The 13,675-nt window shown below is 54.2% G+C and overlaps 1 protein-coding gene across 25 annotated transcripts in view; it reads left to right on the forward strand.

Moving 5' to 3' along the window:
* MACF1 (microtubule actin crosslinking factor 1) overlaps positions 1 to 13,675 on the forward strand; it is a 113,489-nt gene that overhangs the window by 86,234 nt on the left and 13,580 nt on the right. For 17 of the 25 annotated variants that reach the window (XM_085208905.1, XM_085208910.1, XM_085208916.1 and 14 more), the window contains 20 exons: positions 493 to 652; positions 1,044 to 1,370; positions 1,995 to 2,079; positions 2,874 to 3,115; positions 3,489 to 3,695; positions 3,843 to 3,962; positions 5,102 to 5,209; positions 5,560 to 5,778; positions 6,301 to 6,504; positions 7,266 to 7,274; positions 8,310 to 8,541; positions 9,147 to 9,373; positions 10,281 to 10,403; positions 10,503 to 10,604; positions 10,993 to 11,094; positions 11,197 to 11,370; positions 11,474 to 11,629; positions 11,787 to 11,984; positions 12,393 to 12,521; positions 12,813 to 12,986. In XM_085208905.1, the coding sequence (XP_085065031.1) occupies positions 493 to 652; positions 1,044 to 1,370; positions 1,995 to 2,079; positions 2,874 to 3,115; positions 3,489 to 3,695; positions 3,843 to 3,962; positions 5,102 to 5,209; positions 5,560 to 5,778; positions 6,301 to 6,504; positions 7,266 to 7,274; positions 8,310 to 8,541; positions 9,147 to 9,373; positions 10,281 to 10,403; positions 10,503 to 10,604; positions 10,993 to 11,094; positions 11,197 to 11,370; positions 11,474 to 11,629; positions 11,787 to 11,984; positions 12,393 to 12,521; positions 12,813 to 12,986 (3,298 nt within the window). The remainder of the gene's footprint in view (positions 1 to 492; positions 653 to 1,043; positions 1,371 to 1,994; positions 2,080 to 2,873; positions 3,116 to 3,488; positions 3,696 to 3,842; positions 3,963 to 5,101; positions 5,210 to 5,559; positions 5,779 to 6,300; positions 6,505 to 7,265; positions 7,275 to 8,309; positions 8,542 to 9,146; positions 9,374 to 10,280; positions 10,404 to 10,502; positions 10,605 to 10,992; positions 11,095 to 11,196; positions 11,371 to 11,473; positions 11,630 to 11,786; positions 11,985 to 12,392; positions 12,522 to 12,812; positions 12,987 to 13,675) is intronic. The other 8 variants (XM_085208919.1, XM_085208907.1, XM_085208913.1 and 5 more) reach the window with 3 other exon arrangements.

Below are 13,675 nucleotides of genomic sequence, written 5' to 3' on the forward strand. Positions count from 1 at the left end.
TCTGCTGATATGCCAGATTACACAGCCAGTGCTGAGGGCCAGATCTGACCTCCCCAGGTGTGAAATGGGCACAGATGGGGATGGGTTCACCCATTCTCAACGGCAGTGTGGGAACACTGAGGGCTCGGCCACGAGCTGGCTGTGTTGGAGGGTCTCAGAGGTTGGGATGTTGACAGAAGTGGAATAAAATGAGCCTTTCTGCCACCTTCACTGGCGAATGAGCTGAACGTTAAAGGAACAGCTGCAAAAAAAAAAAGCAATTATTCTGCAGTTTCTCTGCACTGTTTTTGTGTTTGTGTAGCAGCTTGCCAGACAAGGTGTCTCACCCCGCACCACTCGGAGACGCTTCTGTTTCCTCTTTCTGAAGTATTTCCACTTTGGATCCTGATTCGGTTGAAGCCATTGCCACCTCCTGGTGCAGGGCCCTACTGGGGCCGTTCCCTGCTCCAAAGGGAAGCTGCTCCTCAGTGCTCTGTTGCATCCCAATTACAGGCAGAAGCAGCTGGAGGACATCCTGGTGCTGGCAAAGCAGTTCCATGAGACCACAGAGCCCGTGTCAGACTGGCTGTCGGTGACGGAGAAGAAGTTGGCCAACTCGGAGCCCATCGGCACGCAGACCACCAAGATCCAGCAGCAGATCAGCCGGCACAAGGTGGGGCTGGGGGGTCGGGGGGGTTGGGGCTCTGTGGGTGCCTGTGCCGTGGTGAGGTGGGTGTTGGTGTGAACAAACCTTGGAGGCGGCTGGAGGAGCTCTGCAGGTGCTGCACTGGTGGAGAAGGCTGCAGGCCCCAGCCGTGTGGGCAGCGTTTAGTTGAAGCTTCTGCTCCTGGATAGAAGAGCCATCCTCATTTGCCTGTTTCTGTTCAGCGCTGATTTTCAGTACGCCGTGCCCATTCGCGGCTGGGTTTTGCGTCACGTTCGTTCCTTCAGTTGCATTTGCCATTCCTGTTTCGCTTTCGTTTTATCTTTTCCTTTTTTGTTAAATCTCATCTTTTCCGCTCATTTTTGTTTTCTTTTGTCCATTTTGTCGCCCCGGCTTTCAGGCTCTAGAGGAGGACATAGAGGGCCATGCGGCCGACGTGGCCCACGCGGTGCAGGTCGGGCAGGGGCTGTCCGTCCTGAGCTGCGCCGCCGAGCAGCGGCTGCTGGCAGAGAAATTGGACTCTCTGCAGGGCCGTTACGGGGAGGTCCGCGAGCGGTGCTGCCGGAAGGCGGCTCTGCTGGAGCAGGCCCTGTGTAACGCCCGGCTCTTTGGGGAGGAGGAGGTGGAAGTGCTCAACTGGCTGGCTGAGGTCGAGGACAAGCTCAGCTCGGTATCCGTAAAGGATTACAAACGGGACGTCCTGCAGAAGCAGCATGCTGACCAGCTGGTATTTTCCGTTTTTTTTCCTTCCATCTTTATGTTATTTATTTTGGTGCATTTATCCATCCTGTTTTGTTTTTCCCATTTGTTTCTGGTCTGACTTTAATTTTGGCCAGCAGTGGAACAAGCTTTGAGTTTTCTAGGCTGGGAGAAGTGTAAAGAGATGACGTGTTAGAAACAGTGATTGAAGCCCCAAAAAGGGGTTTCCCAGGGGAAGCTTCAAATGTTTCAGTTGCTTTGTGAGCAATGTCTGAGCAAGCTTGGCCACTCTGTGCCTTTAGAAGGCTGGATGCTGCTTCCAAGAATGCGAATGTGAAAAGCCCGGTAGGTTTCCAGGCTAGGCTGGCCACCAAGGAAGCAGTCTGCTTCCACTTTGTGGGGGCCCTGCAAAGCTCTTTTCAAGAAGAAGTTCTTCAGCTGTGCACACCCGAAGGCTTGTGGTGGTTTTAGCTCTGTTTTGAACCTTTGGTCCCAGAAATCCCAGTAAGTTGCTCAGCAGGAGAACTGGGGTCAGAGCAGTTGCACCCTTCCTATGTTAGGTGAGAGCAGGCTGTGCTCTCCTTAGCATCACTGGCTGGGGGCCACGGGTGCAGCCTGCAGAGAGATAACTCCAGTTTGGCTTTCTGTCCAGGCTCTGAACGAGGAAATTGTGAACAGGAAGAAAAATGTGGACCAAGCCATCAGAAATGGACAGGCTCTCCTGAAGCAGACCACAGGTAACATGGGGCTGGAAACACCCAATCCTTCATGGTCCTCTTGGGTCTTCCCACAGTAGCTGTTGTGCTTCCAGACCTGGATGCTGACCCCCATGCGCTCCAGCTTAGCAAATCTCCAACACCACCCTGAGCTCTGAAAGCAGTGATTCCCACCCTGCACTCAGCACTGAGCAGCCCTGTATCACCAGGAAGGGTTTTCTCATTGCATCCAGCTGCTAAGTCCCATAGAAAGAGGTTAAAAATACACCAAGCCCTTTCCTAATATTGCTTTCCCATACTGAGCAGTTGTTGCTGTTGCCACGTGGGTGTGAGTTTGTGTTTATGAGTGGGAAGAGAGGTCAGGGCAATGCATTTCCTTCAGATGTGGTCTGCTCTGAGCAGATGTGCAGCCCTCTGTCCTTGTGGGAGCCCTGGAGCAGGAAGAGGAGTTACAAAGAATTTGGCTTGCAATTTCGTGTCCCTTTGGAAATAGAGGTAGAAAGTGAATTGGACCTTTTTTCTTGGAACTGTGACATATTAGCTGAGGACTGAGCCCTGGTGGCTTTCGGGCTTGTGGCAAAGCAAGGCTTCACAGCACATTTCCTTCCTATTCTAGGAAAGGGGTGGCTGTTACTCTGGCTGGCAGAAAATGTCAGCTCCGAGAGCAGCTTCCTGGCTGTGAAAATAGGCTGTTAAGTTGCACAGGCATGCAGAGAAGTGAGACTGAAAGCATCTATTTAAAATGAGGGGACGGGGCAACTGGCTGCCGTAGGCTCTCCGTCCATTATCACTTGTCCCCTGTTGCTGTCCCTCAGGGGAGGAGGTGTTGCTCATCCAGGAGAAGCTGGATGGGATTAAGACCCGCTACTCGGACATCACTGCCGCCAGCTCCAAGGCGCTGCGCACACTGGAGCAGGCTCGCCAGCTGGCCACCAAGTTCCAGTCCACACACGAGGAACTCAATGCCTGGATGAGCAAAGTGGAGGATGAGCTGGCGTCCAGCGGGGGACAGTCCCCAGCCAGCGAGCAGATACCCCAATTCCAGCAGAGGCAGAAGGTGGGGTGCGGCAAAGCAGCGTGCGGGGATGTGAGAGCCACTGGGAGGAGAGTCAGTAGGGTCTGCTGACTGCCTGGGGGAGGAATGTGGGACGCGCGGCCTGGCAGCGTGTTACGTGGGAATGGAAAAGGGGGGACACTGCTCGCACATCTGGAATCGTAGCATCACAGAACGGTTGGGTTGGAAGGGACTCGACGGCCCCCCTGCCGTGGGCTGGTTGCCCCCCACCAGCTCAGTCTGCCCAGCTCCCCAGCCACGGCCTCGGGCACCTCCAGGGATGGGGAGGATCCCCGTCCCCGAACCTCGGGGGTGTTGGGGTGTGCCTGGTATCTGGCACCGCCGCCCTGAAGGGCCGTGTCTGTGTGCCTCCCAGGAGCTGAAGAAGGAGGTGATGGAGCAGCGCCTCGTCCTGGACACGGTGAACGAGGTGAGCCGGGCGCTGCTGGAGCTCGTGCCGTGGCGAGCCCGCGAGGGGCTGGACAAGCTGGTCTCCGACACCAACGAGCGCTACAGGCTGGTCAGTGACACCGTCAGGCAGCGGGTGGAGGAGATCGATGCTGCCATTCAGAGGTCCCAGCAGGTGAGCTGGGGAGCGTTTCTGGGCCTTGTCAGCTCCTCCCCGCGCCGTGATGGAAAGGGACGGTGCGCCTCCACCCCGCTCTGCTCAGAGGGGCGGCTCTGCTGTCCCACTCCGTGCCTGACTGCGCCTCTCCTCCCCCCTCACCAGTACGAGCAGGCGGCCGACGCGGAGCTGGCCTGGGTGGCTGAGACCAAGCGGAAGCTGATGGCGCTCGGAGCCATCCGGCTGGAGCAGGACCAGACCACGGCCCAGCTGCAGGTGCAGAAGGTACGGAGTGGAGAGCTGGGCTGGGGTGGCTCAGGGCGGCTCGGGCGATTTGTCCCTGGAGAGGCTCCGTGCACCGAGAAAAACGCAGCGTTTGTCCTTCACGAGTAAGAGGGAAAATGAAGGATGAGGATTTAGACAAATGAAGTGTTGGGTTTCTGAAGGAGAAATCCTTGAGGTGCTCCAGGTGCCAGATGAGCGCTCACACACGCACTGAAACGGGGACGTGCAGACGCCTGGCCGTGCTGTGCCCCCCAGACAAGCAAGCTGTACCTGCCCCCTGCTCGCAGAAATGCACCTACTGATTAACGAGGCTCCTTTCAGGCTCTGCTCATTGTTCCTTCCAGTGGGGGACTCCTCGTTTCCCTGCAGCAGCCAGACGTGGAACAAAGAGAAGCTTTTTTTTAATATCTTTGAGATGAGCTCATGCCTGAAAGAACATGCACTTTAACTAAATGGCCCTTTTCTTCCCTCGCCAGCCCCGGCAATCAGAGCAGCGTACGTGTTTATTGGATTCAGCGTGTTTAAAATAAAAAAAAGCCCAAAACACAATGCATTGTTATAATGGAGGAGGGCTGCAGCATTGAGCATTAAGCTCTGCTGAGCTCAGCCTGGCTTCCTGCTGCTTATGGGTGGCGTTCAGTGTGCGGACCTGGGGAATGGCAGAGTTGTTGGTGGATGCACTTCTGGAGAGCATCGTTTTGGGTGGTTGTGGTATCGGCTGCCCTGATGGCACGTGGGTGGCAGAGCCTTTCCTCTGCAGCGTGCAGTGTGCCCACACAGCCCCGCGTTGCCCGGGCTGCTGCCTGGCGTTTCTGTCTGTGTGAAATGGCTGCAGGCTTCCAGTGCATGGGGCAGTGACCCAGGTGCGGGAGCTGCTTGGTGTCTGACCCTGTGCCTAATTCTGAGTGCCATTTTCAGGCCTTCTTGAAACAGAGAACTTAGAGTAGATGAGTAATAAGGAAGAAATGCAGGAATCTGCATTTTCAGCCAGAATTTCAGTGTGCCACAGGATGCTCGTGCTGAGCTTGGTGCAGTCTGCAGCGCTGGCTGTTGGCAGCCTGGCAGGGAGTGCTGGGGGGGAGACGGGGCCCTGTTCTCATCCCTTCCCTTCCCTTCCTTCAGAGGTTTCCTTTCCGCAGGCTTTTTCCATCGACATTATTCGGCACAAAGACTCCATGGATGAGCTGTTCAGCCAACGCAATGAGATCTTTGGGACGTGTGGGGAAGAGCAGAAAGCTGTTCTCCAGGTGAGCCTGGCTGGGTTCGGTGCTGCGGGAGCTGGGGCAGAGCAGGCAGAGGTGAGCGCTCCGCTCTTGCACAGTCTGAAGTTGTTTAAAACTACTCCATTTTCAGAAATTCCCACCAGTGACACTTAGTAGAGACCTCTTTATATTTATTACCCTCTTTTATTGCGGTGTTTTCATTGCAGCGTCTGGGGAGAGGGGAGACTGGGATTCCTTTGCGCCGCTTTAATGGGGATTACAGCTCTGTGCGCATGGAACGCGGCCACCGCGCGCCTCCGCTCATCCAGGCACAGCGGGCCGGCAGCTCCCACACCTTCCACAGCCATCACCGCCCTCCTTCCCCTTCCTTTTAGGACAAAACAGAGTCCCTGGTGCAGCAGTACGAGGCGGTGAGCCAGCTCAACTCGGAGCGCTACGCTCGCCTGGAGCGCGCGCAGGTCCTGGTCAACCAGTTCTGGGAGACCTACGAGGAGCTGAGCCCCTGGATCGAGGAGACGCAGACCCTGATCTCCCAGCTGCCCCCCCCGGCCATCGACCACGAGCAGCTGAAGCAGCAGCAGGAGGACATGAGGGTAAGGCGATGGCGGAGCTGCGGCCGCGGCCGGGTCGGCTCTGCTGGGTGACGTGGTGCTCACAGGGTCAGATATTCTTGTCCCATTCTTTCCTTTCTGGGGATCCTACAAGGGTGCCTTAGTCCTACCACGTGGAAATCGCTCAATAAATTGGAAGGCTTCTCGCAATACGGATGGAAGCCGGGGGAGCCTGGCTGCCTCTGAATCTCTTGCCTGGTGGTGGCAAGGAGAACAGCACTGTGCTTTTAGGGTAGAGAGATGCAAAGAAAAGTTTGTCTCATCCCCTTTGGGGCCCGGGGGGGTCTGTGGCCCAAGCAGGCGCTGTGCTGGTGTGCATGATGGCCGTGCTGGGCAGAGGCGAGCTCTGTGTGCTCGTAGATGCTGGGTCAGGACGTCAGTGGTGTGCACGTGCTGCCAGATGCAATCCTTACTCTCTGAGTACCACGTGAAATAAATACACAGCAGCTTTCTGTACGTTTCTAAACAATTGTCTTCCCTCCCCCCTCGCTCCTTATTCCCTAGCAACTGAGAGAGTCTATTGCTGAACATAAGCCTCATATCGACAAGCTGCTGAAAATCGGACCACAGCTCAAGGATCTCAACCCTGAGGAAGGGGAGATGGTGCAGAAAAAGTACTCGGCAGCAGAGGCCATGTATGCCAAAATCAAGGAGGAGGTGTGTCAGCGGGCTCTCGCACTTGATGAAGCCGTCTCGCAGTCCACTCAGGTACACTTCTGGGGTGCGGGCAGCCACGTCCTGCAGCAGATCCTAAAGCCTCTGTAGGCTGCAGGAGAGGCGGACGCCTTCAGGGTGGTTTCAGCCAACTGCTGGGCAGTTCTGCTCCGCAGTGCCTGCAGGTGGAAGGGAGAAGGAGTTTGAATCTCGACGTGGTAAACAGTCATAAATGTTTACAGCCTCAATAACGATACTCATTCAGTAGGGCTGTCGTGGCATCTGCCGAAGGCTGGGGGGGCCCAGGGATCCTCTTTAAACAGCTTGGAGAGAAGTTTCGTTTCTGATAAGTGAAGCACTGCTGTGTGTGAGCAGCACGGGGTCATTTGGAGGGGCTATTTATGTGTCCCGGGGCCTGGGCACCCCTAGGGGACACTGCAGGTTGGTGGCTGCAGAGCAGAGATAGGAGAGGAAGGGCAGAGATTGGAGGTGCTGAAGTCCAGGGAAAGGCAAAGAGTGTCTGGCAGCCAGGTGCGGGGCCGAAGGTTCCCAGTTAGCTGCGTTTCACCCCGTGGCACTGCAGTGCTGTTGGTTTTTGTCACGTCTGGGTTTTTCTTATTTTATTCCTGTATTGTTTAGTCACTTCTCTTGGTTTGCATTGTATTAACTCCGAGTTTTTCCCCCCACACACACTTCCCTCCCGTCTCATCTCACTCACATTGTGGAATGTGTTATCTGTGTGTGTTGCTGCCTGTTCCTGTCTTCCCCACATGGTCTCATTTCATTGTTGTGTTGACTGCGCCCCACCATTGCAGATTACGGAGGTAAGCGCCGTTGTGGTCGATGTTCATTTACACTCCTTCCTTGGGCTGAAGCAATTCTGTTTTACACTCAGACTTTCATTTCTGGTTCATGCATAGCTCAGCTGACCTTGCTTAAGAATTAATTCCAAAAAGGGAAAAAAAATCCTGTTTCTGAGATGGCTTCGGTTGCACTGCCGCCTGGTTTCAGCTGCGGGCAGCTTCTGCTGGGAATGCTTCGTGCAAGCCAGGGGTTTTGCTTTTGGAGCAGGTGACAGTGATGCACAGAGCTTCCTGCTCCAGCTGAGCTTCCCTTTGCTCCTGCTTGTTGGCTAAGGCAGTGTGCTGTGATCAACTTTGCACCGAGAGCCCATCTCGTCTCTGCAGGTGGCACCTTTGGCCAAGGCAGCACTGGGGCTGGCAATGGGGCACAGCAGAGCTGCCTGCCGTCTGTCCTGCAGAGTGATTTGGGGTCGTTAAGGCCAAAGTTGACTTTTCTTTAAAAATAGGAAACCGGCAAACCCTGCTTGACCCTTTCCTTGGCTTTCTGGTGTTGCTTTTGGTGAAGCCCCAGTTCCACAGTGCTCCTTGCTGTGCGCATGCAGCTCTCCACCACCTCCCTGACCGTGCCGGGGTGGTTTTCTTGTGAGCGTTGCACCAAGCAGAGGTTTCCTCCAGCACCAAGCACAGCAGGCACTTCTCCATCGGTGCCTCTGCGCAGATGCTGAAACAAATGGGATTTGTTTTGGGTATCACGCTGCCCATCTGCCAGGAGTGGGACAGCAGTAAAATGTGAGCGGTACGGGCTGAACGCCTGTGCCAGCTCCGGGAGCTCGTTTGGCTGAGGTGTGGTTTGACTTTGGGCTGGCGCAGCCCGGGGCTGTTTGCAACAAACAGAGCCCATGCAGGCACAAAGAGGCTGCAGGTATCGCCGGTGCTGGCAACGCTTGTCCTCTGCGGGAGGCTGCGGGGTGCAGCGCTGGGGGCTGTTGTGCAGGCGGGGGGGATGCGCCGCTGCTCCTCTCGTCTCACTGCCCCGATGGATTTGCTCCTCTCCAGTTCCACGACAAGATCGAGCCGATGCTGGAGACGCTGGACGCCCTCTCCTCCCGCCTGCGTGTGCCGCCCCTCATTCCTGCCGAGGTCGATAAGATCCGGGAGTGCATCAGCGAGAACAAAAACGCCACGGTGGAGCTGGAGAAGCTGCAGCCTTCCTTTGAGGCTCTGAAGCGGCGCGGGGAGGAGCTGGTCGGCAGGTCGCAGGGCGCAGATAAGGACCTGGCAGCAAAAGGTATTCGGGGCGGACGTAGGGACAGGGCTTTGCTGGCTGGTGGCAACTGCCCGGCTCTGCTGCGTCCCACCTGGAGCCGACGGGACGTCAGCCGGAGGGGAAAGAGGCACTAGTGTCTAACCAGGCTGTCACTGTGAGCCCTTCTCTTGTGGCAGCCTTTTGTGGCCCCTTCGAAATGATTTGTTGCTGTCGATTCGCCTCCTAAAGGAAGGAAGGAAGGAGCGTCCCGGGCACAAAAAGACCTCTTAACACCATCGGCGCTCATTGACACCTTTGCTGGCAGCTCAGCAGGCAGCTCATGAGCTGAGCTGCAGATTTCATGCTAGAGCTGGCTTGAATAGAGCTTCATTGGAGGAGAGTGTATTTGTCTGGAGCTTGCCTGTACATAAGTAGAGGTTTACTTCTGCAAGCTAGGGTTCCTCCTGTCCCTCGGTGTCTCCCATAGTTAATGTTTTGATAGTCCCATCCACATTTAATTCCTGCTTCGATATTCTGCGGACTATTTCTAATTGGAAAGTGTTAGCAACTTGCTTTGTGGTTGTAAAAAGGAGAACTTCTGTGGCAAGGCAGCCTTCTCCACTGAATGGTTTTTTTTCTACTCCCAGTAATCCAGGATAAGTTGGATCAGATGGTCTTCTTCTGGGAAGACATCAAAGCTCGGGCAGAGGAACGTGAGATGAAGTTCCTTGATGTCCTGGAGCTTGCAGAGAAGTTCTGGTATGACATGGCAGCCCTCCTGACTACCATCAAAGACACGCAGGACATCGTTCATGACCTGGAGAGCCCAGGGATTGACCCATCCATCATCAAGCAGCAGGTGGAAGCGGCAGAGGTGAGGAGTGTGGGACTGTACCCCTCTCTGGAACTTGTCTGCACCCATTCTGTAAGCTCCATTAGGGTAGATCTTAAATGAAGTGGCTGTAAAACACTATCGTAGGCAGCCAGATTATGGAGTGTTATTGTCATTGTAATTTGGAACTTTGGGGAAAAAAACAGATCTTATTTTGCATTTCCCTCTCCACCTCCGCCACCCCTGCTCCAGACAAGGAAATGATCCTTAAATCACTTCTTTTGCTGCTGTTTTGGGAAGCTTATCAAGCATGTGGTCAGAGTTGTGCCCACTTGTTTGAGGGATGTGCAGGTTTGCACAGTTCTGTCCCAGCCTGCGCAGAAGGCATTTGAGTGCTGCCTGGCGTGGGAAGGATGAATTGAGATTCTGGTTAGATGGAGATAGGTGTAAAGCTGGATGGGCTTGGATTTCTTTGCAGTTGTTTCAGGTAAATGGAGAAATCCACTTCAGGTGTTTGCTTGCTGGGCCTCCTGGTCTGGCATGTTACTTCATGTGTCACTCTTTGCTAAGTCTGTCCTTTCTATTTCTGTTTTATAACCATTCTGACTTTGGTTTGCATCTTTTCAGTCTCCAAAATGAATGCCTGTATTGACAAAACACTCCTGTAAACATCCTCAGTGGGGCTGTTCAGACACATATCAAGCTAAATACAGAATTCCTTGGTTTAGCTCCTTCAAACCGTGCAAACAGCATTGCCTGGAGGTGGGAGCAGGGCGGGCTGTGGCAGTGCTGCTGAGCTTTGTGTCACAGTGCCGGGTCTGGCTTTGGGCTGTTGGCCGGGATGCAGGATGAGTCCAGCACAGAAAGGACTCTTCCTCTCATTCACGGGCAATTTTTGGAAAAGCATTTAATGATAATAAACATTTTCCTTCCATCATGTTGTGTGCAGACTATTAAGGAGGAAACGGATGGCTTGCATGAAGAGCTGGAGTTCATCCGACTCCTCGGAACTGATTTAATTTTTGCCTGTGGTGAAACTGAGAAACCAGAAGTGAAAAAGAGCATTGACGAGGTAGGAAAAGCAGCAGCCTCTTATTCTCTTAAAATGAGGGAGGAGCGATCAGAGCCCGCATGGAAGAGCCTAACCAATTTTGCGGGCAATCTTCTGCAGATGAACAATGCATGGGAAAATCTAAACAAAACTTGGAAGGAGAGGCTTGAGAAGCTCGAAGAGGCCATGCAGGCGGCTGTGCAATACCAGGATACTCTTCAAGTAAGAGACAGGGCTGTTGGTGGGCAGTGGGCAGACCTGGGGAGCAGCACTGTGAGTCCTCTCCTTGAAGCTGTACTGGGATATGCGTTAATGCAGGGCAGGAAAATGTCTCCTGTGTGAATGTTTGCAGCCTCCATTAGACCCTGAGCTCACAACCACTCCAAGCAGGGGCAGATGTTTGACTGCATCTGTCTTCCTAAGTCTGTCTTTGCTTCTGCACAGCATAGCAGGATGGGGCTGGCTGCCATCACAGCCCTATGGGAGCAGGGAGGTGGAAGGCAGGAGGGTGTGCTGGAGGCAGCATCTCTGCCCCAGAGGAAAAGTTGGATGCTTGCACTGTGACAGAGGGACCCTTCCCCTTTTCTAATGGTATCTGCCCTCATTTCAGGCCATGTTTGACTGGCTGGATAACGCTGTGATTAAGCTGTGCAACATGTCTCCTGTGGGCACCGACCTCAACACGGTTAAGGAGCAAATGAATGAGATGAAGGTACAGGGGTGGAGCCACACTGGTTCTCCAATGCTTAGCATCGCAGAGCTCTCACTCCAGTGATTCATTTTGTTCTGGTTTTTGTCCTGCTTGTTTTGGCAGGAGTTTAAAATGGAAGTTTACCAGCAGCAGATTGAGATGGAAAAGCTTAATCACCAAGGTGAACTGATGCTAAAAAAAGCTACAGATGAGACAGACAGAGACATCATAAAGGAGCCACTGACAGAGCTGAAACATCTCTGGGAGAATTTGGGTGAGAAGATTGCTCACAGACAGGTACGGGGAGGCCTGGGTTCGTGCCAGCGCAGGGTTGAAGTTCGCTTGGATGCTCCCACTCCTCCCTGACTTAAACGTTCCTTCTCCCCCTGCCATCACTCAGCACAAGCTCGAAGCCGCCCTCCTGGCCCTCGGTCAGTTCCAGCACGCGCTGGCAGAGCTGATGGCCTGGCTGACCCACACCGAGGAGCTGCTCGATGCGCAGAAGCCCATCAACGGAGACCCAAAAGTCATCGAGGTTGAACTCGCAAAGCACCACGTGAGTGCTCCACTGCGTGCATTTGTTTGATCCGTTTCTGTACTGGGGTTTTCTCTCCATTAGGAAGGGTTTGAGTTGGTTCAAGTCCATGAAAGCATGCTGGAATTAAGCAGACGTTTTGGAGAGGCGTCCAACACTTTACCAACATGTCTGTTAGGTGCTGAAGAATGATGTCCTGGCCCACCAAGCAACTGTGGAGACAGTGAACAGAGCGGGCAATGAGCTCCTGGAATCAAGCGCAGGGGACGACGCCAGCAGCCTTCGGAACCGCCTGGAGGGGCTGAACGCGTGCTGGGAGGCGGTGCTGCAGAAGACAGAGGAGAGGGAGCAGCAGCTGCAGTCCACTCTGCAGCAGGTGGGGGCAGGCGGGCTGGAGGGAGGGGGCTGGGGCTGGGGATGCTGGGCTCTGTAACGCAGCCGCAGTGTTTGTTACCCTAAAGTGAAAATGCAGTTCTTTCTTGCACGAAGATGAGGCTTAGTGGTGGAAGCACAGAGCTTTTGCAGATGGTCTTTTTGCCCTCTCAGGCTCGAGGTGTGCTCACTTCAAAGCAGGGCATTTTTTTGTTTGTGGTACCAATTGTGTCTTGTTTATTTGCCAGAACGACTGTGTGGTCATGGGGTACTGTGTGCTTCCCTTCCTACCATGCTGTTAAATCCAGCTCTGCCTCTTTATCTGGTTCTGAAGCAAACGCAGTGCCAGCCTGGCGCATGATCAATGGGGGCTGATGTCATCTGATCGTGGCCGATTGTATTTCCTGAACAGGCCCAGGGTTTCCATGGTGAGATTGAAGACTTCCTCCTGTGGCTAACGAGAATGGAGAGCCAATTGTCTGCATCGAAACCCACAGGAGGGCTGCCAGAAACTGCCCGGGAACAGCTCAATGCCCACATGGTAATTTCCTGGGGGGAGATTTTTAATACTTCCAATTCAGCAAGCTCCTATCTGTCAGACGAGCATCAAAATTCTCATTGTGGGTTTGATGGGAAGGGAGATGAGTGCTTCTCTGGTGTTCTTACAGATAGATTTGCCCTTGATGCTGGGGACAAGGATCACAATGCATTAACCACCATCCCGTGCCCACAGAGATGCATTGCTGTCACTTTGCTTCCTGCCCCGACCCTCATTTTCTTATCTCCTTGAGCTGCTGCACTCCCTTTACCTGACGCTCTGCCTGTGTTGCAGGAGCTGTACGGGCAGCTGAAGGCACAGGAGGACGTGTACAGCCAGCTGCTGGCCAAGGGGCGGCTGATGCTGCTGAACCGCGACGACTCGAGCGCAGGCTCCAAGACGGAGCAGAGCGTCGCGCTGCTGGAGCAGAAGTGGTGTCTGGTCAGCACCAAGATGGAGGAGAGAAAGGTACCCTTGGCAGAGGGACGCCATGCCCCACAAGCAGGAGCTGCTCTCTGCTGCTCTGCTCCCCCAGGACGGGGCTGGGGAGGAGGGTTGTTATCTTAAATAACCTCTCTTGGGTGCCCAGATTGAATTTGTCATCCAAGTGGTGCAGTCTGAAGGCAAGCCGTTCATTTTTCTGGATAGTACTGAAACGTGGTTAAATCACACAGAAAATGAGAGTAAAATTGCGTGTGGATTATTTAGAGGAGGGGTGGGAAGAAGCTCCTGCAGCTCTGAAAGGCACCCTCTGTCGCTCCTCGGAGCTGCCTCCATTCTGGCGTTTTGGCCGGCGATGAGATAAAACAAGGGATGTGGTGGCCTCAGCCCAGAATACATTTGTGGTGCTGCAGCTGTTGCCATCAGAATGTCACCCACCTCCCATTTACTGAGAGCTCTTCCCATGGAGATCCCTTTCTCGGGAAGCTGAGGGCGATGCAGCTGCTCATGTGTCGATAATGGAGTTGTCTCCCCTTTCACGTGTGATTCGTGTGAATTTTGAAAGAAACCAATTCTGAAGCGGCAGCTTTCATTGAAAGCTCCTCGCCTTGGTAAACAAGTCGTGTCCCCAGCCGGGCCGACAAGGTTCCCATTGGAGGCGTGTTGCAGCGGGGACACAAAGCCTGCCCTTGTCTGTGAAACCACAGATCGTGAGC

Source organism: Meleagris gallopavo, chromosome 25 (assembly GCF_905368555.1).
Source record: "Meleagris gallopavo chromosome 25, MGAL_WU_HG_1.1, whole genome shotgun sequence".
NCBI classification, from domain to species: Eukaryota; Metazoa; Chordata; class Aves; order Galliformes; family Phasianidae; genus Meleagris; species Meleagris gallopavo.